The sequence below is a fragment of the Eubalaena glacialis genome, chromosome 3, assembly GCF_028564815.1.
Source record: "Eubalaena glacialis isolate mEubGla1 chromosome 3, mEubGla1.1.hap2.+ XY, whole genome shotgun sequence".
NCBI lineage: Eukaryota > Metazoa > Chordata > Mammalia > Artiodactyla > Balaenidae > Eubalaena > Eubalaena glacialis.
In genome coordinates this window covers 35,605,101-35,626,939 of record NC_083718.1, presented here as the reverse complement: position 1 = coordinate 35,626,939, position 21,839 = coordinate 35,605,101, and the positions used below count along the sequence as shown (strand labels likewise).

The 21,839-nt window shown below is 47.7% G+C and overlaps 1 protein-coding gene and 1 long non-coding RNA gene across 2 annotated transcripts in view; one reads left to right on the top strand and one right to left on the bottom strand.

Moving 5' to 3' along the window:
* Positions 1–21,839, top strand: part of LOC133087846 (uncharacterized) — a 40,630-nt gene that overhangs the window by 6,120 nt on the left and 12,671 nt on the right. The window lies entirely within an intron of this gene.
* FMOD (fibromodulin) lies at positions 41–10,232 on the bottom strand. Its single transcript, XM_061185514.1, has 3 exons — positions 10,101–10,232; positions 6,408–7,395; positions 41–1,913 (listed from the first exon to the last, which is right to left on the bottom strand). The coding sequence occupies exons 2-3, from the start codon at positions 7,384–7,386 to the stop codon at positions 1,762–1,764; spliced, it is 1,131 nt and encodes a 376-aa protein (XP_061041497.1). The 5' UTR covers positions 7,387–7,395; positions 10,101–10,232; the 3' UTR covers positions 41–1,761.

Below are 21,839 nucleotides of genomic sequence, written 5' to 3'. Positions count from 1 at the left end.
ATTATTGCAGATGCAATTGTAAAATAACTTTATTGGTTGGGTTAGCCACCACTCATGCTTTTCCTGTGATAAGGATCCTTTATAGAGGCATGATGGTGTTCACATGCAGATACTTTCTGAAGAGCCCTGGGGCAAGGGGCAGCCTTGCCCCTCACCTCAGAGCTCCTTTGTTGAAATGAGCTGGTTTGGCTTTTGTGGATTTCAGGGTCTGGAGCCAAGAAGCAGTCCAAGTATCCCCCCCTTCCCTTTTCAGGGAAACTGCTTCAAAGCATACACTGTATCAGGGACACAATGGCATCTGGGCAAGGAGCAGATTAGGGCTAGCTGTCCTCAAGCAGTCCCTGGCCATGGCTGCCTGGATGGCTCCCTCCCAATGGTACCCCAAAGAGCAGGAGGGTTAGGTCCCCAGACAACACTACTTTCAGAAATGGGAAGACTTAATTGCTCTCCACCCAAGCTATAAAGCAACAGCCATCTTCAGTAATGAGAGTGTAGCTCAGAGATGTGGAAGCAGAGGGTTTTGTGCTCAGTACAGGCAAGATTTGGCTGCCTGGCCTGGGCTTCACTGACCCAATGAGCATCTCCAGCCAGAGCTGGTACTATTAACTGTGGCCTTAGGACAAAACAATTAGTACAGATACCAAAACAATTAATACCACAGCCTCCTCCTTTGGCAAGTCCAGGGCTGGTTGGAGTCTGTCTCTCCCATCAGGATATAGACCTTTCTGCTTGCATAAGAGGAGAGGACAAATTACCTCTCTCATGCTTTGAGAACCGCATGGACTCTGCCTTTGAAGATAAAGACCCAAGTAGGGAGCTGCTGGGAATGTAGAGAGTGCTGGCTAAGAATGAAACTACTGCAGCTGCTTCCTCAATTCAGCCAATTCGAGGTGTGTTTCCCTCCATTATGGATGCTGATGATAAGCAGAATCTGGCCTTTCCTCTTTTTTTTTTGGTCAAGCCCAAACTAGTCTCCAGCTGAGTCCACAGCCTTTCCTCTTTTGAAGTCTGATCCACCTTCAAAGAATTGCTTAGCTGCTAAAATATAGCCCCATACATTTAGCTAAGCCTGAGGTTGGTTTTCTCCTCCCACATCAAGCCAAGAACATGGTCATCATACTGGTGACCTCTGGTGTAGAGGTGACTCTTGGTGTCCTTCCAACCTCAGACACGAGTGTGAGTTCTCTGCACAGGCACTGGGCAGATGAGCATATGCCTTGGGGTCTCCTGCCTCTGCCCAAGGAGAGAAGAGGTGTCTGTGGGGCAATGTTGAGTGGATGAGGCGGACTTAGGAGGAGGCAGTTGGCCAAGAGGTATATACTGAGAAGCAGCGAGTGGGAGCCCAGAGTAATTGCACAACTAGCCCAGCACATGGGAGAGCTGTCAAGTGCTGCTCACAGACAGAGTCAGTGATTGTTTAAAAAGTAAGGTTATGTACTATTGCTCAAGCAAATTTTAAGGTTCACGGCGCCAGATCATTGTGAAGAATGGGTAATGAGATTTCTGGGGTTGGGACTTCAGGGATTACTCCCGCTGCCACCACTTCTGTCCTGGAAAGGAGAGTTTCATGTCCCTCAGAAGAAGGCTGCCTGTCCCCTGATTCCACCTAAACTTGCCTACAGGGAAGAAGACTGTAGAGGGAGCCCATGGACTTCTGTCACATGGTCTGTCCCAGACCTTCCAGCAAAAGCCAAACCAAACCATCAAGCCAAATGCAGAGGGGCATGGGGGCTCTGGCCCTGCGCCCAGTGCGTGGGCTGCTCAGATCTCGATGAGGCTGGCGAGGCGCAGGCAGAGGGGCGCGTCGGGCGGCATGGCACTGCGCTTGATCTCGTTCCCGTCCAGGCGCAGCACCTGCAGCTTGGAGAAGTTCATGACGTCCACCACGGTGCAGAAGCTGCTGATGGAGAACTCTGTGGGAACAAGAGGGGCGGGGGTGGGTCGGAGAAGCCCAGATCAGGGACCTGGGTCCGCAGTGAGGCCAGACAGCCTCTGTGAAGCTTCTAATGTGAGAGGTGGAACTCGGCTGGGTGGAGCAGGCACTTTCCAGGATCAGAGTCATACTTACACCAATTAGTGGGCAGAACAGGAGACAGAGTGGGGTCTCTGCCTGCGTAGCTCCACCTCATACCCATCCCTCTCTGTAGACCCTGGAATGTCCTGGAATGTCCTTCCAGCCAGGCCTTGATCTTTTCCCATCTATGGGCAGCAGGTGGCAGCAGAAGGCAGTCAAAGACGAACCCTAGCAGCTTTGATTGCTTTTGGAGAGGAGGGTGTTTCCGAATTGCTTTGAGAAGGAAGACTGGGGAAATGCAGGGACTTAAATCTGGAATATTTCCTAACACTTTGCAGGTAGAGAAAGTGGCAGGAAATTAAAGAGAGAAAATCTAGACTGAGAGACAAGTGTCTCTGAGTTCAGAGCTTTGAGGGCGTTGTCCGTGTACATTCTGAGTAAAGCCAAAGGAGTGAGCAAGGCCCTGAGGTTTAAGGAGATGGAAACTGATAGATGAACAGGGCTGCTATGGAGCTCAAAAGTCAAATAAATAATCCCTTGCATCCCGCATTTAATATGATATGGTTTACCCTCCTTTTTTGTAATCTCAAAAGAAGTACCCTTTTATGAAGATTTTCCCTCCAAACCATGCAATCCTAATTGATACAGTAGTTCTGTTTGATTTAAATACAAATCCTTCTGCTACCATTCACCTTGTTCTCCCTCTGGTTGTCCTCTTGGACAAATCAACCACCTCTGTCTCTAGCCTACTGGGTCAGGAACTTGAAGGATAAAAACCAAGAACTCAGCTAAAACTCCAGCAAGGACAGCCAGAGTCACCACTGAGAAGCTGCTGAAGCCCCTAGAGGCTGCCTTCAACATGGTGTGTGAGAGCGTCAGGAAGGTGGCTCATGTCAAAGGGGCTTTGGGTGAGGTTACCTGTAGGGTCTCTGTAGGCTGTAACACTTAGGCAGACCCAGAGCTGGGCTTGCTTTTGCTTCAACCAGAGGCATTCCTCTGCTTGCCACAGTGGTCAGGAGCTGTGTGTCAGCCTGGAGCTGGGCAGGAGGAATGGGAGGAAGGCTTTCCTGACTCTCTTCCTAGAGGTGACCTTCGAGGGCATTGTGGATGGAGAGATTATGGGTATGAACATGAAGGTTGCAAGGAAGACAGTATGGAGAGCTTAGATAGATGAAGAAATTGTTTTTTAACTTAGCACTAGCAATTGTTTTCAGTCTCTGTCAAGACTGACGGAGAGGAGGTGGGGTGAGGCTGCAGCCAGTTAACTTGTACTGCAAATGTAAGATAGAAAACCCAGCCCCAAAGAATAATGAGAAGAACAGGAAATACCCTTCTTTGGAGAGCACTCAGAGGAGGGGGGTGGAGACCTGGAATGCTTTTGGATGTTTCCTTTCTGGTCCCAGGGAATAGATCAAGTGGCCTCCAGGTGGACAGGTTGGGGGCAGAGCCAAGGCCAGGGGCCAGGCCTATGGTGTCTGGATGGAACAGGTGGAGTGGGTTGGGCTGGGGAGAAGTAAAGTGGCCCAGCTTAAATATCACCTCCAACCCTGTCGGGGGACTGCACTTAGAGGTTCCACCATAGATTCTCTACACCATCCTGGGGCCTTCAGACTGCCTGCTAAAGTCCTGGATCCCAACTGTTGAGCACTTAGGGGCTGCTCAGCACACAGCATGTATAGATTCTATCCACAGGCTGAGCGCCATGAGCCCCCCTGTTTATCTTCCCTAAGCTCATGAATAGGACAGGGGCTTCTGCTTGGAGACTCTGGAGGACACTTTCCATCCCAGATTAAATTCTGACAAAAGTCTTTCCAAATTCCTCCTGGTATACCCGCCCTGCTCTCTGGATCTCAGAGCTACTGATTAACATTCTGAGCTGTGTTTCCTGCTATTGCCAGGCTGGAAAAACTGAGGGAGATGCTAATGGAAGAAGGAAGGGGGAGGGAGAGGGCCGGGCCTAATTCCCCTGCACACCCTTCAGCTCCTGTCCTTTTAGCTCGCCTCTCAGAGGGTTGCTTCAATATCCCACCTTCACCACCCACCCCTGCTCTGGGTCCCTGACCAGCTGTGCAGGGAGACCTCCTTCACATTTGCCCAGGTGAGGGGCTGAGCTTGGAGAACTGTCTTTCCTGCTGGTGGTCTGAATCGGAGAGATACTCCTTCCATTCTCAGCTAGAGAAGCCTGGCTTTCAGTCCTTTGATGTTGATGGTAGAGGCTATGCTACAAGATCTGGGTGACCTAAAGAGATTGCCTTTCCTTCTCTGTGTGTCAGTTTCCCCATCTTTGCGATGAAAAAAATAAAACAGAACAAAACTGTACCTGGCAATTTCAAAGTGGCAATGAGAAGAAAAGCTTATAATATAGTTACTGTGTATCGCTTTTTCAAGTATGTGCCAGGCGAACCAAGCACTCTACATGTATTAATCCACTAATTAAGAAAAATAAGGAGTTGGTGTTATTTTGCCAAAAGAAGACTAAGAGGGAGATAACCAGACAAAGGGGCTTTGGCTTAAATTGCACAAGAAGGGATTTGGGGTAGACACTGGACATTTTTAGGTTTGACTTAAGGGAGCACTTTCTTGCAAGACCTTGAGACACTCGACTAAAGTGATTTTATCTTTGGCAGAGCTTTTGGAAGGGGTGAACCGCCTTGTATTTGAGCGGCAGATGTGGTTCTGCAAGAAGGCAGGATGACAAGATGCTGCAGTGGAGACTTTCCCACCCCAAGTTTCACTGATTGTACAGTTAGGCAATAGCTAATGGCTTCTCTCCCCTGACAGCCGCTCTTTGTTGTCACATTTTCAAGGTCAAACTCTGATAAAGCACAGTATACAATATGACATTTCTGTTGTGACAATCCTCCTGTATTTAGAATGAGTGACAGATAAGTAGTGGTGACTTCTGGGTGGGATGATGGACAGCTACAAGCAAATGTCAAACCCTTTGCAGCATGCAACATCTTAGAGACCAGAGAACCCTGCCTTGGGAATAGGAAGACCCGCACCCCCACACCCCCACCCCCCAAAGAAAGAGAGACTTTAAATACAAAACAGTTTGCCCTATACATGATGGTGTCTTGCACTTCCAACTAGAGAGCCAGGCACCTCTTCACCTTGCCCGCCTCACAGTCAACCTCTGGGACTGCCTCTCTCACTCAGAGGGCTGTCTAGCTCGTTCACATCTTGCCAAACGACTGATCTGTTCCCTGAGCACAGGGAGAGAAAGTATTGATGGGAGAGGTTGTGGACTCAGTCCCTATCCATGCTTTGATGGTGCTGTTTGCTCTCAGCAGGCTCTACTTCAAAGCCCTTTGCCAATGGTCATTAATGAGTCCTTCATTCCCCAGGGAGAGGGGTACTTTGCTGCAGAGGAAGAGAGGTTAAAATCTGGCTCTGTACCTTCCAGCTGGATTAAGATATCAGAGGCCCTGGGGTAATGTAAGCACGTTGTGAACACAAGATCCCGAGAGGGAGCTGAAAATCAACTAGATAATCCAATCTGAAATGAAGATTTTAGTTCTTGGAGACAGAGAGGCAGCACTTTAGGCCTTTTCTGGGAAGAGCTTGGAAAACAAGAAGCCCTTGTCCTTGTCCACCACCCCAGGGTTTTGCGGTGGTCAGGCTCACGTTACCCTAGGGGGCCTCTGCCCTGCCACCAGGGGCTCCTTGTGCTCCAGGCAGAACCAACCAGAGCAAGTGCCGCATTCAGCTCTGAGAGGCTACAAATTCTTGTCCACCAGTTGTTATGTTTAAAAAGCAAATAAACATCCAAACACAAGACCAGGCTGTCGAGGCATGAGTAGATCAGGTGGAAACAGAGAGCTCATCCTCTTCTGGGTCAGTGAGAAAGTACAGATACCATGGTTTCTTAACAGCACACTTTCCTCCTGAGATGGACCATAGAAGTTCAACTTAAATCCCCCTGTCTATGACCTGCCCCCTCCCAAACCTCTCCAAACTCCTCTCTCACTGCTTAACACATGACCCCTTCCTCTTAGACACAGGAATTTCCTGGTTGCCCCCTCCAGGTGGCCTGTTAAATGACTGGGCCCTTTGTTTGTGGCAATTGCGTTTCTCAGAATGGCTCAGTCCTGTGTTCCTCCAGCCCATGCCCGCTTATCTCTCAAGACCTAGATTGAGACTTACCTCTTCTGGGAAGTCTTCTTCCATACCAACCCACTCCCCCACTGACTTTTCCTAGCACTGCTGTGTAGTATAAGAGTATGCCACTATGTACCATTTTGTACAGGGGTATGGCAGGGTTTTCAGCTTACTTCATTGGTACTTTTTGGTTCCCCTACTTCTATTTCTTCTGTATTGCCCCCAGCACTCAGAATTGGGTCTTTCCAATGCAGCAGACAGCCCTCCCCACTCCCCTTTGCCAAAGTCTCACCATTGATCCTATTGCCTTGGAGGTAAAGGTTCTCCAGGTTGGTGTTCACTGGGGGGATCTTCTGCAGCTGGTTGTAGGAGAGGTCGAGCTCAAGGAGGCTGCTGGAATTGAAGGTGTTAGAGGCCAGGCCATTGTTGGTGAGACTGTTGTGGGACAGCCGCACATACAGCAGCTTGGGCGACCCCCGGAAGTAGCTGTCGGGGACCGAGTAGACATTGTTGTGCTCTAGGTACAGCTGCTCAAGGGCTGAGGGCAGTCCATCAGGCACCTTCCGAAGGTGGTTGTAACTCAGGTCCAGCAAGATCAGTGACCGGAGGCCTCTCATCGAACTGCCCACTTCCTGGATCTCGTTGTGTTGGAGGTACAAGGCCGTGAGGTTCTCCAGCCCCTCCAGCGCGTTGTTGGGGACCCTCGAGATCCGGTTGTGGTCGAGATGAAGCTCCCTCAGGGATCGAGGCAGTGGGCCAGGCATCCGGGTCAGGTTGTTGTGGTCCAGGTACAGCCTCTCCAGGTGCCTCAGCTTGGAGAAGACCTTCTTGCCCACCTTATCACTGATGATCTGGTTGCCATGGAGAGCAATCCAGAGCAGCCCAGTGGCGTTGTCAAAAACGCCCTCCTGGATGGAAGAGATCTGATTGTTCTGGAAGTAGACGTACTTCATGCGGGAGGGGACGAAGGGTAGGTACTTGAGGTTGCGGTTGTCACAGTACATGGCTGTGGGGAAGTTGGGGGGGCAGTCGCACTCTTGGGGGCAGTCGCGGGGCTCTGGTGGGGGTGGAGAGCCATAGGCATAGGCTGGACCTTCCTCTCCCCCGTAGGGGTAAGGCTCATAGGGCTCATAAGGGTAAGGGTCATAGGGATCGTAGTAGGTGGACTGCTGGTTGCGGAGGTAGTGGAACCACCAGTGGGTGTCTTCCTCATATTGGGCCCGGGAAAGGGAGCAGAGCCCTGCCAGCAGCAGGAGGGAAGCCCACTGCATGTTGTCTCTCTGCAAGAAGGGAGAGAGAACAGAGTAAGCAGGCGTGAGTGAGACTCTAGGGGGGCAGGGAGGCAGAGCAGGTGAGCCTTAGTCTTTGAGCTCTGCAGACCTGACTTCAGCAGCAAACAGCTGTGAGCAGGAGCCTTGCTCTCACTTCCTCTGGGCCTCCTCCCAGTGCCGCCTCTACACACTTGGTCCAGCGGAAACTTGGCTGTCTGGGGGGAGCTAGGTGCATTTTCCTCTGGTCATAGAGTCACAGAAACATAGCCTTTGAGATTAGAAGGAGCTTGAATGGAGGTGCTGCATTTTTTTTGGAGGGCAGGTCCATAGGAACCTCTAGCAACCTGAAGGTACTGTTGGGGGAGCTAGAAAGGCCACAGCAATTCCCATGGGAGTGGTAGTGGTGGTGGGTACTCTTTAGGCCTGAATTCACATCCAGTTTGGACTCCCCAGGACATAATGTTTCCTAAGAGTCCAAGGAAAAAGCCCTCTGGCTCTTTCCATATCTCTGGGAAACATCCAGAAGTGGCTTGAGACCTCAAAGGGGAAGATCTGAACTACTTGGGAAGGCAGAGGGTTTCTGTTTTGAGTCTGTGGGGAAGGTTGTGGTCCCCCTGCAGCCACCACAAGGCTTGGGCTTGTGGTGCCAGCATCTGTAACAGTGCCAGCACCTATAACAGTCTGCTGGTGAGGAAACTCTCTGGTTGGCAGTTTGTGGCTACACATGCAACTTGGCTGGCACAGGGTCTTCATGTAACAGTTATAGATTCCCTCCAGACTGGGGCCACTGCCACCCAGGTATGGCACTTGTCTTCTAGAGTGGGTACTGAGTGCATGCAAGTCTTAGTGCACTCGTCCAGTAAAGTGTTACTACTTCTCGCACTCCACCATGGACATTATGCAAGAGCCAAATGGGGCCAAGAGACTGAATGAGGAACATCAAACAATGGAATAGGAATTGAAGACTCTTGAGTATGCCCAAGGGAACATGGCTTTAGAATGGGATTCTGGCATCCTTCTCCCCCATCCCAAGCTACCTCCGGATTACCAGGCTCCATATCTAGGCCCCCACATTTCCTGGCAGCCCATTGCCTTCGAGCTTGTTATGCTAGCGAGATGAGAGCAGGGTAGGCTTAGAGAGAAGTGTGGGTTTGGTGTCACCTGAGAGGGAAGCTGAAGGAGTGGAAGATGAGGGGTCATGGGGTGGCATATCAGGCTGGATGTCTTACTCTGAATACCTATAGCCAAAGCACTGCATAACCCCTGTGAGCAATGGGTACATTCCAGAGGGGTGATTGTCACCCTTGGGCAGAAAACCTTAGAACCTTTCTTGGTCTGGGAATAGTCACGTATGCCATTCACGTTGCTATTGGCCCTTGCTGGGGTTGGCAACTGTGGACAGGAGAAAGAAAGGAGTCTAAAAGCCAACATCAAATCCAATGAACCGATGAGAAGGACCCTAATGGTGACAATCTAGTCACCTTCTGGCCACCGTCTCTGTCAGACCTCTCTGTCCCCTGAAAACAATTCCCTTAGGCCCACTTTATTCCATTAGCCTCTGGGTTGCAGAGGTGAGGCACCTGGCTCATCCTCAGGCAGCCTCAGACAAAGAGCCCACAGTGTTTCTGAGGAGCCAACCCAGCCACCCACTGCCTGGGCATGCTGGCTGGGCCTTGGCACTGGCCAGGGGAAGACGGACGGAATGGCCCATTGCCAGCAGCACATTTTTCCATGCTCAGCTCTGGGCTGCTGCAGGATCACGGTGGCTGTCTGGAGGCTGGCACAGTGAGCCTCTGTCTCCATTTCTCCTTCCAGACTAGGCACCGTGGCAGACAAGAGCCATCTTCCTCTTCAAGACCCAGCCTTCCAGGGCTGTGCTTCCTGCCCACTTGACTCTCCTTTGGAGTCATGACTGCTAAAAGGGTTTGGTGGCACCTTATTCCTCTCTTTACCCTACCCCCATCTCTTAGCAATGTTGATCCAGGGTTTATACTCTTAAATCCTCACCCCCCCACCCCCAATGATAGAGACCCTCCTGTGCTCAGAGTTTTGTGAGGTGGAGAGTTTCTAGGACTGGCACTCTCTGAGTTGGGGGGAGCTTACTCAGGAGTTACTGCTGTTCTTTCATTTCTCCATTCTAGAGAACCATTTCTCCCTTCTGTCAGAGTCCAGGAGGTCAAACCAGAGCTATTCCCTAACCTGAATTGGATCCCCATTTCACAGCTCCTTGGACCTGGTCAAGTCTCAACATTTCTGTGTATTCTTTCCCTTTCACCCCAGCAACACACAAGCGTGCGTGTGCACGCGCACACACACACACACACTACACAAAACTCCCTCTCCGCTCTCATAACAGAATTTAGTTACCACAACCCTTCTGAAGAGAGACTGCAGGGACACAGGGCTAGGATGGTGGGCTTTCTGAGTAGTAGTAGGGCAGAGCTGGCTACCCTAGATACCTGGCCCTTCACTTTTTCATGCCTGAGAACTGGATGTCCCCCAACAACAGAAAGAAACTGTAGGACAAAGGTAGCATGTTGGAAACCCGTCCTTCTACTCCCCTTTCCCCGCTCCAGCATCCTGGGACACAGCCCAGATGGGAGAAGGACGAATGACTCCTTCCGCCCGGCCCTTTCCCTGCTCCCCAGCCTCTTTGCTCTTGTTCCTTTATGGAACTACCAGGGACAAAACCTGAAGTAAAATGACTGACTTACCTCGAGTTGAACCTTTCAGAGAATGACCACGTCTCTCTGTCTGGCCTCCTTGGTTGGAGAGCGTGTGAGAGGGAGAGGAGTGAGGGTGTCTACTGAGAGTGTGTGTGTCTGTGCCAGGCCAGGGCCCGCCCCCAAATTCCTAATCAAATATTGTGAAGAGAGGGGTTGAGGAGCCCGGATCCTGGCTTTTTCGGCTCTGCTGCAGGGGCGGAGCTCACACTCAACCACGCAAAATCCTGCTGTCCGCCTGACGCTATAAAAACCACCTTCTTTCCACTCATCTTCCCTAAAGCATTGGCAGCTCAGGGTCTCTTTCTGCTGAATGAGTTAGTGGCGCCTTAGAAGTTATTTGTACAGTCTCTTATGAAGCGCCTGGATTTCTCATTAAACCCACAAGGGCAGATGCAGGGATGGGGAGGGCCAGGATTTGGGAAGAGGCATCTTAACTCTTTCAGCAACCCACGGGTCCCACCGGAGAGCTAGTGCTCACCCTTCTGGGCTCTGGCGCCCTCTACGGGCAGGTGGTTAGGCTAATGGACAAGGGAGAGGACACAGGACAGCTGGCTCTGGCTCCAGTTCCATCCCTGACCAGTGTAGACCTGTCTGGGCTGTAGGGTTTCTCTCTCCCCACTGGGATAAAAGGGAAGAAAGGGACTCTCATATTTGTTGATCACTTACTGTTCACTAGCCTCATGCACTTTCGCCTGTCTCATGATGATCTTAGGGTTAGCAACAAGTACCTTGCTGAGTTGTAGCAAGGACTCTGTGAGGTAATTTGTGTGAGACCCCTGGCCCAGAGATGATTGCTGTTGTGCCCATTTTACAGATGTAGAGACCCTGAGTAAGGGGAAGATGAGGTCGGAGAAGCCGGCAGGAGCTAGACCATGAAGGGAATTTTAGGCCATGGAATGGATTTAACTTTTATTCTGAATGTTTAAAAAGCAACCTGTTTTAAGCAGAGGAAGTGAGAAGATCTGACCTACTTTTTTAAAAGCACATGGGAGAGACTGCTGTGTGGCAAAAAGCAGGAAAGTGTGGAAGCAGGAGCTCTAGCCCGCCTTTGTTGAGAGATAATGGCAGGTTGGGCTAGTGCAATGGAAGAGGGAACAATGTATTTTTAGACAAGGAGTCTTGAAAATGGACCAGATAGGGAGTTAGGGGAAGTCAAGGATGAGTCCTTGATTTTGAGTTTGAGCAACTGGTTGGGTGGTAGCACCATTTCCTGACATTAGAAAGATGGGGAGGGACAGAGTCTAAGTTAGAGATGCCTGTTAGGCATTCCAGTGGAGATGCATGCAGGCAGTTAGATATATGAGTCTGAACTGGAAGTTCAGGGACTAGAAGAATTTGGATTACCTAGAATCTCAGTAGCTTAGATGAACCCATGCATCCTGAATGCTCTTTCCTCAACTAACTGCCTCATGCTAACATCCAAGGAACACCCCTTTAAATTTTTTTAAATTGTGGTAACTAACTCATAACATAAAATTTACTATCTTAACAAATTTTAAGTGCACAGTTCAAAAGTGTTAAGTATTGCTGTACAGCCAGTCTCTAGAACTTTTTCATCTTTCAAAACTGAAACTTTATATTCATTAAACAAAAATGCCCCATTTCACCCTCCCTCAGCCCCTGGCAACCACCAGAGTAGAAAGAACTACTTTCCACCTCTATGAATTTGACTACTCTGCATGACTCATATAAATGGAATCATACAGTATTTGTCTTTTTGTGACTGGCTTATTTCACTTAGAATAATGTTCTCAAGGTTCATCCATGTTGTAGTGTGTGTCAGAATTTCCTTCCTTTTAAAGGCTGCGTAATTACTGTATGCATATACCACATTTTGTTTATCCATTTATCTGTCAATGGACATTTGAGTTGCTTACACTTCTTAGCTATTGTGAATAATGCCGCTATGAACATGGGTGTACAAATATCTCTTTGAGATCCTGCTTTTAATTATATTGGTTATATGTTCAGAAGTGGAATTGTGGGATCATATGGTAATCTATTTTTAACTTTTTTGAGGAACTGCCATATTGTTTTTCATAGTGGATACACCATTTTACATTTCCACCAACAATGCACAAGAGTGTGAATTTGAATCGCTCCTTATTTTTTAAAAGTACCAATTGAGAAAGCCTCAGATTTGAATTTGAAGAATTTAGAATTTGAATTTTAAAGAATGGCACTTTTGGTTGCTCCAATAGGGTTGAGCTGTTGACATAATATGAAAGGTCCTTATTAGGGACCCAGTCTCCTCAGGAATTTCAAAGAGTTTTTAAAAAGATTAAATGTGATGAATGGGCCTTTGCTGACTACCTACTTTAAACTAGATGGTTTACTTATGTTATCTCATTAATAATCACAGTAGATATTTTGTGTTGGAAATAGGGAATCACAGATATAAAGTGATTGGATAGTGGTAAAACAAGGATCTGAACCTTGACCTGCATGACTCCAAAGACCTTTCTCACAATACAAGGCCAGAGGACTGGTGGAGTGTAGGGGGTAATGACCACCCTGCTGTCAGGGCTGAACTCAATTAATATGGAGTGCAGCTAATTACAGTGGCCCAATCTGCTTGAATTTGGGGACAGGGGATTGTAAAGATGAGAGGGGGCTGGGATACCGGGTTTCTCTTCCTGACCCCACACATATTTCATTTCAATTTAATACATATGAGCATTTACTCTGTGCCTGGCATGCTCTTAAGTGTTCGGGACACAAAGAAGGTTTTGATAGAATACCTGCTCAAAATAAAGCAGATGTATAAGCAGCAAACTCTGATCTCATGAGGGAGGCAGAGTGGCCTTAATGTGAAGATGGTTATAAAGAATGCACAGATAACTTTCCCATCATTTTTGAGTCTAGAAAGCAGTCACTTTTCAATGGAAAATACTAGTTCCAGCAACTGGGCCTGAGAGACACTCCTTAGCTGGATCTAGATAGCCTGGACAAATACACCCATTAGGTACAGATGTTAATTTTTTAAAATTCCAGCATACCGAATAATACTTCACTTAGTAACAATGAAAGTCAGTAGAGTCTGGGGGCCAAACATTGACTGGGATTCTTTCCAACTAAGATCTACCAAAAAACACAGTATCCCCATGTGGATTTGCACTAGGTCTTTAGTCATCTATTCTGTTTCAAGGTAGGCTTGGGAGGAAGAAAAGAGGGAGGGGATGATTGAGATCAGGTCAGGAGGAAGAGTTTCGGGGAATCATTCACTGTTCAAAAATTCCTTTGTCAATGGATTCTAACCTCCATTTTGACTACTGCCTCTCTGTTTGCCTGGTTCCTGGATCTAGGCCCTCAGAGCTTGATTTCAATATAGGAAACCAAGTAGGGGATCCTGATGTTTCTCAGATTGCCAAAGGAATCCGCATGTGAAGAAAGTTCATTTGGGACACTGGTGCTTTCTGGGAGGTGTCAAGCCAGCACTACCCAGTTACTAGACTGCAAGCAAACTAAAGAAAGAGGCTATGTTATTCATTTCTGTAGCCCCTATCCCCAGCTGGGCATATAGTGCTTGGCGCTTAGTAGGTAATTGGTAAAGTATTATAAAGTGAACTGTATTTTTGGCTCCCTACAGAGTCTGCCTGTCTTCAGAACCCAATGTTTGGTAGAACAGCCACCACCAACCAGGCCAGGAAAACCCTTAGGCCTTCAGGCCAGTTAGACTTTCCAGGGGTTCATGTCATTGCTATTTCCTTCCCACCCAGAAAAGTACAGGTTAAGCCACAACCACTAGGCAAAGCTGATTACCTTTGATGTTTGGACCCACCCTGTCTGGAAGAGACAAAGTGCCTTCTGATTCAAATTCCTACCAGCAAAGAGAGTTATGCACCTGTGGCCGCCAAACCCTTCCTCTTCAACCTTCACAGAACCCAAAAGCCACTGTTTTTATAAAACAGCCTCTGATCCCAAACAACCAAAGGATGAGGGGTAAGCCTGAAATCCACACAAACAGAATTATTGAGTTGGATATAAAGAGGTCAGTAGAAAGATGATCATGGTGATACAATCCAGGCCCTGCTGCTTGCCCATCCTGAAATCTCTTGATGCCAGAGAGGGACTGTTTACTAGTCTGAGGTTTTGATGGGAAGTCCTGGCTATACTTGCACCCAACAGTGGTGTCTCAGAGTTTCCAAGGGAGATGTTTCCCCTTATTCCCTTGGCACTGAGTGGTCATTAGAAGTCCTCACCATGGATAGTCTCCTCTCTACAGAGGATGAAACAAAGATATTGGAGCTGGGGGGAAGGCTTGTTTTCTTTCAAATGCAATAGGAGAATAGGAACTTGGAACCTCAAGTTCCAAGTTCTGGGAAATGCATTGAGGGCTTCAGAATTTCCTTCTAATAAGCTCTTTAAAAATAAGACAGAGAACAACCTTTCTTATTTAATGGATAGCATCTCTTATTTTTACTGTATATTTACTGCATGCTTGCTATTATTAACATGAATACATGATGGATTCCAGAAGATCACCTTCTGGAAAATATGAGTGTATCTGAGTCAGGAAAGGGAGATTGTTGGTTCAGGGAGCGATGCCTAAATGAGGAAGGAGGCAGAGGAGACAACCTGAAATTTGAAACCTGGAGGGTTTGGTCATTCAGTGACTCAGTATGTGACATCCCTCTTTGTTCTGCAAATGAGGTAATGGTTCCCCTCAGACTGTGCTTGGGGCTGTTGGAGAGAACAGGTGTAGGATAGACCAGTTCCCCGGATGCTGGTACCTGTCACGGATGTTACCTGGCTGTAGGTGAGACCAGGTCTGGATATTAGCTCTAAAATACCACGTACCATTTCTGAATTCTCACCACAACCCTATGAGATAGGTATTTTCATATCTTACTTTTACAGATGAGGAAACCGAAGTTCAGAAAGGCTAATTCATTTGTTCAAGGTCGTATAGCAATTAAAAGCAGTAGGGCTTGGATTCTAAACTTAAGTCTGTCCACCTCTAGAGTCTGAGTTCCTAACTAGTATGCTATATAGAATCTCCAGAGTAAAGGAAAAAGCATGGGTAGGGAACACAGATATATGTTCACATTCCAGCTCTACCACTTATTAAAGTAGTCTCTGTGACTTTGGGCTAATTGCTTAAACATCAGTGAGACAACGTTCTCATTTGTAAAATGGGGGCAATAACCTTAACCTCATGAGATGTTGGGAGGACTAAATGACATAAAGGACATAGGCTCCTAGTAGGGAGCCTGCCACACGTGGACCTCCAATAAATGGTAGCATCCTTTGGTTATTTTAGTAGATTGCCAGCTCCCTGAAAAATGAAGCAATGTCGTTGTGCCTCCCATTAGTACAATGCTTGGCCAAGTGCCTGGCATGTATTAGCCCTTTTCTAAGCATTATGAATAAATGAAAGGTGAAGAAGCTGGATTTTACTAAAGGGTAGTAAACATACTTTGGTAACTTAAACCAATCGGAGAGAAGCTAGCCAAGGGTAGAGGTGGGACTTTCAGGGCTAGAATTATTGCACTGCCCTAAGGAAGGGCAAGAAAGGTGACTATAAGGTCAGTGTAGAACCCTCCACAGACATGTACAAATATCTTTGGGGGATAGATAGGGAGATATCTTACTTATCTGGGGGGGGAGGTCATGGAAAGGTCAGGATTCAAGAGCCATGTACAGAGCAGCCCACAAGAGGAGATGCCTCAGCTCCTTCCCAGACAGGAGTGTAAGAATCAGGTTTGGGTTGCGGAGAGAATACCACCTAACTGGTAGCACCACTCTGAATACCCTCAGGCTGAGGAGAGTGGTTAACTCCTACCTGGAGATGGATGAGGCTGAGTCCTCAAAGCAAGAATTAGGAACAGGTCCCATGAGCCCATCCAAAGGTCTGTGGACTTGGATCTAGTTCAGTTAGGTCTGCAAAGACCAGGAATAATGATCCCTAGTACTGTGTGAGATATCTAGAACTCTCGTTCCTTCTGTGGTCCCTGAAATAAAACAATAGTTTAACAATTAAATAAAAAACAAATAAGAAAAATTCCTTAAAAACAAAAAGAGGAAGGGCAATATATTGTCATTGTCTTGGAAAGGACAGGGATTTTGAGTCAGACAGAATGGCTTTGAATCCCAGAATCTAGAGCATGCCCCTTAATTTCCTTGGTTCTCCTTCAGGTTCCTTATCTGTAGCATGAGGATGTTAACACCTAGCTCTTTGGGTGGTTTAAAAACAGTTGTAAGTATCTAGCACAGCACCTGGCACATGGGAGACATTTAGAAAATGTCATTTCCTTTCCTCACCTTGCGTGTTTGTCCAGGAACTGGTTAAAAATAGGACCTTGTATCCTAATCTATGGGAAGGTCAGAAGGAAGACAATTTTAGTAGGACTGTAGCTGGTGACAGCCTGGAAAGAAAACAGACTAAATACCTGACACTTGTAAGAAAAAACAGAAATAAGGGTTAGCAGGCCCAAAGGGTCTAGGAGTCTGACAATACAGCCCTCCATTTAGGAGGAGTGGTTCTCAGCCCCGGCTGCACATGGGAGCCACTGGGGTGGCTTTGGAACACACCCGGGCCCAGGCCCCACTCCAGACAAATGGAATAGAATTTCTGCAGTTGGAGCCTGACATCTTTTTGTGGACTGATTGATGATTTTAGTGTGAAACCAGGTTTGAGAGTGCTATCCGGAGGCAGGGGGATGATCATGATGACTTCTAAGATAGAGGTCATCCTAACATCTAGCTCCAAAAAGAAGGGCTTTTCAAACTTTTCTTTATGAAGTACCCAGAAAAGGAGAGAATGAATGTGATCAAGGAGCATAATCCAAAGCAGCTCATTCAAACTGAAATCTCACATTTGATGTAAAAAAATCATCTCAATTTTGAATTTTGTTCCATAAAGCATTCATGTTTATGTCAATAGAAATTACCCCTCCTCCCCCCAAAAAAATCTCCTTTAGTAAAAATGGTGCCCCAGATATGTCATGCTTCTCCAGGGCATCATGAATCCCAGGAATCCCCAACTGAACAGCATAATTTTAGGTCATTCACCTTGGCTGACGAGCTCCTCGGCCACTGGAGGACAGCTAGGCGGGGGGTTGCCCCTGTGCATCATGGTGGCTGTGGGGTCACCCAGAGCAGGAACTGACAGGCCCAGCTCCCTATGTCTGTTGCTGTAGCCTGAGGAGGGGACACTGTTGCTTCTTGCACAACTTTCTTGCTAGAGAAACTGCCCAATGGCTCCTAGCCAGGCAGCTTGGTAAAGCTTTGTGAAGAAATAGATTCCTTTCCCAATCCTCCTGAGGCTGTATTTCTAAGGGAATTTATAGGAATAGAAATTGTTTTCATCTTCAGTCAAGATACAGAAAGCTTCACTCTCTCCCCCCTTCCTCCCACTTTTTAGATCCCCAACTGCTTTAAGAAACACATCCTTGTGGGAGAATTTGCTCTCTCCTCTACCTCCCTGCCAGCAGCCAGCCTCACAAAAAGTTCTTGAACTTCACCTGCCCTGAGGCATTTCTGTCTGGCCTGCTACTTTCCTTTGGACCTGCCCCTCTCTCCAAATCCATTGCCCCCTCCTCCTCCAGCCCCCCATTTCATAAATTTCAACAAAACAACATCTTCCAGGAGCAAACATGTTCTGGTTTGAGGGGATAAGTGGGATGTGGGGTGTAGGATTAGAAGGAGCTGCCTTCTTTCCAGAGAACTAGAAGAAGGAAGCAGAGGGAATTAATATTTTTTAAGGCTAAGTCCTCATACATCATTTCATTTAAATGTCATAAAATGCTGGAACACAGCTACAATTATCTCCATGTAACACGAGATAAACTGAAGCTCAAAGAGGTGAACTAAGATTTAAACACAAGCATATGGTATATATAGTATGTATGAATGAATGAACAGATGAATGAATGGATGGAGTAAACTAGGAAACAAAATTAGGATTCTTTTGACTGCATCACCTGCCCAAGGGTCGCCAGAAGTCCCTATTGTCAGTGACCCCCTCAGGGAAATATACTGAAGGAGACTGTCCCTGGCTTCTCACAGGCAGTGCCAGCTCCTTATTGTCTGTGTTTCTCCTGCTGCTGCGGCTCCCAGCCTCCCATTGTCGGCCCAGGGCAGCAGCAGGGCACTCAGCATTTGCCCTGGGACCTGTATTACAGCCCATACTGTCTAAGTGAGTCTTCTGTGCCCACCTGGGCAAGTTAGTTGGAAGGAAGTTCTCCCAGAAAGCCCCAATTCCAAAAGATCTGCTCCTGGGGTCTCCACCACGGAGTCCAGGACTGTGGGAAGCCACCTGACCTGCTGCGGAACACCCGCCTTCCACATCTCTCTTTCTTCCAGAGCCAGGTTTCCATGAGATCCAAGCCTGAAGGGAACAGAAGTCCAGGTGTTCTTTGATTCTTTTTTTCTTTCTTTTTCTGTGTTCTGGCCTAGTTTTCTTTGACTCTGGCCCTGGTTTGTACTGACACTGCTGAAGGAACATCTCCTCTGACTCTGCACCCATGCCTAGGGCATTGTGGGTATTCAGTCAAGGTTTGATAAAGTGCAGTGAGTTGACAGCTGCCAGACATACCATCTTGTCTCAACAGGAGGGAAGAGAGCCCGGACAGGACAAGAAATGGAGGAGAGGAGGGAGACATTGGGGAAGGGAGGAGGAGGAGGCCCTGAGTTAGGAAGGCCTTGGTCTTTAGTTGGCTACTGTGGGTTTGCTGGAGGAGAGGAGTTAGTGTCACCAATTAGTGGGATGTGACATGAACAAGTGCTGTTATTTGGAAGGGAATGAAGAATTGAAAGGTTAGTAGCTGAAGAGATGTTCTTGCTTAGTCATACTGTTGTTCTTAGAGACCTATGTCTGCAGCCCAGGGCTGGGAGCCCCATGGAAGCTCTGAGCTGTGTCGCTATATCATCAGGAGGCATTTTAAGTGAGTGAAAAAAGTGACCGGGGTTCAGGCACAAAGTTGATGCTTTAATTAACATCCTCTCCTCTGCTGTGTGAGGCCCTCTCCTAATTTAACATAGCAGGAGGGATGGGAAGAGAGCACCAGCTGGTTATAGGTAAAGGAAAGTCAGATTTTGTTGTTGTTTCTTTTCTCTTTTTCTTTTTTTGGCTGGATGCCTCTCCAACTGCAGAGGACCACCTCCTGACAAACCTCCTCCCTTCTGCATTATTCATCCTCTTGCTTCTTATGCATATGAGTGCCTGTGTGTGTACACGTGCACGAGCACTGGGGAGGGCAATAGGTGTGCACAGTTTGCCTGGTTGTGCCAGTTCCCTACCTCATGCAGACTGTTGTCTGTGCCTCAGGCTGCCAGCAGCATCTCCTAAAGCCCAGTACCTCCCAGGCCTGGGGGAAATGCAAGGAAACAGCAAGGAACCATTACCTAAGACCTCTGGCTTCTGACAGTTGAGTGGGCTTGGCCACCAGGCAGAAGGAACCTTGAGTGCTGCTGGCAGGGCCTCTGGCAGCTCATGTAGTAACTGTGGCTCCAACTCGTCAACCAGGGCAAAGGAGCCCAGAGGCATGAACTCACTTCCACTTTAAGCTCTGGGATTCAGAGAGGTCACCTGGCCCCATTCATCTGGGGTCATTAGGGATGTGGCCTCAGGGGCAGCAAGGCAGCTCCTCTAGAGGTTGGTGACCAGGCGCCTGCTAGATAGAACCCTGCATCCTCTGGGGCTTAGAGCAGGCGACGGATGGAGGAGAGCTGGGGCCCCTCTTGCTTGGCAGTGTAAGAAAGCAGTCTTCCTGGTGAGCTTACAGCACCCAAGACTGTTCTCTCCTCACCTCACACACACTGTCCTGTCCACCCAGCCTTACTGGGATCTTCATGCAAAGTAATAAACCCAGACCTAATGGCCCTAACAGCAGAAGAAGCCTGGGTACCAACCCGGAGTGCCCAGAGCAGCAACAATTTGGCCACACTCCTTCCCCATGGTACACATCCAGCCCGACAGGCTTTGCGTCCCTCCTGGCCCCTGCCTCTCCAGGGACCCTCCCTCTCCAGGGACCCTCCCCGAGGAAAACAGTACCCTTTAAATGCTTGGAGATCAGTGCGGGAGGCGCCAGGGGAGTGTGTGTGTCATTCACTAGCTAAAAGCAAATCCTGCCTTCGCATTTGGCTGCAAGTGCCCGCAGCCTCCCACTTGCTGTTGTCTCTGGAGCCTGCCCTGCATTTCTGTGAGCCTTCTGTGGGCACTGCTATGTGTGAAGAGACTCAGTGAGAATAGGAACTCATTGGATTTGCTGATAATTCCCTACTACCTGAGATGGGTAAATTAGGACATATTTACCCATATGCAGAGGGATGGGTGCTCCACGTGGGAACTGTGTTCTCTGCAGAGCACCACCGCCTGTGGGCACATCAGTGTATGCATGATAACATATGCCCGCACAGTCTGGCAACAACACTGACCTGGGAGGCTGAATTGAACCATATGTAGTGGAGCATGGTTGCAATGTGCTTTAGAGGAGAGTTAAGGCAAGCTGCCCTCATCTCTTCTCATTGCAGAGGAGTAAGCAAGCCAGTGGTCATATACACCAAAGGCTTCACACATTGCACACTTCCATATATACGTACATATTTTATTGAGATAAAAATACAATTAGCCATTTAAATGTACACTGCAGTGTCATTTAGTGCATTCACAATGTTATGCAGCTACCACCACTCTGGTTTCAAAAGATTTTGTCACCCCTGAAGAATGCCCCTCACCCAATAAACAATCACTCCCCATTCTTCCCTCCCGCTCAGTCCCTGGCAACCACTGATCTAGTTTCTATCTCTATGGATTTGCCTATTCTGAATTTTTCATACAAATGAAATCATACAATGTGTGATTCTTTGACCTCTTTAACTTAGCATAATGTCTTCAAGTTTCATCCAAAGTGTAGCATGTATCAGGACTCCATTCCTTTTTATGGTTGAATAATAATCTGTTGTATGTATATACCACAATTTGTTTATCCATTCATCCATTGATAAACATTTGGGTTGTTACAGCCTTTTGGCTATTGTGAATAGTGTTGCTATGAATATTTGTGAACAAGTATTTGTTTGAGTACCTGTTTTCAATTCTTTGAGGAATATACCTAGTAGTGGAATAGTGGGTCATATAGTTAAACATAATTCTATGTTTAACTTTTTGAGGAAATATATTTTTTATTTGATCCTCACAGCACCCCTGTGAAGTAGACAGGGCAGATATTAGAGAGAATGCATATTAAGCATCTAGGTCATTCATTACCTACACATAATAAGTGCTCAATAAATTTTAAAATGTTGTTATTATTATCAGATGCAGAAACTGAGGGTCAGAGAGTTCAAGTGACTTGCTCAAGCTACCTATAAATAATAGAATCTAAACTAAATCCACAGCTTCCAATTTTAGACCATAGAGCCAGTCTTCTTCCAACAGATTTCAGGAACTCAGGCCATGGCTTTTCCCCAGGAAACAAAAAACCCAATAGTGTGAATTTCCCCTTGGGCTCAGGGACCTGCCCTGCCCTAGTCCAAGGAGAAGAGACAGGAGAACTGAGCAGGGAGAGACCTCCCACTCTGCTCTCCCAACCTCTGCGCTGTCCTGCCTTCTCCCTGGGCCTCAGCTCTGCAACAGCAGCCTGACAGCAGGTGGAGAGTGACGCTGAGTGTAACTGACAGCTGGCTGGGCTGTCACTTCCCCTGAACTCCTGTTGTCCCTCCAGAGCCCCTGGTTTTCCTGCCTTTGGCCCATCTGCAGAAATATTTACAATGAACCTCCGC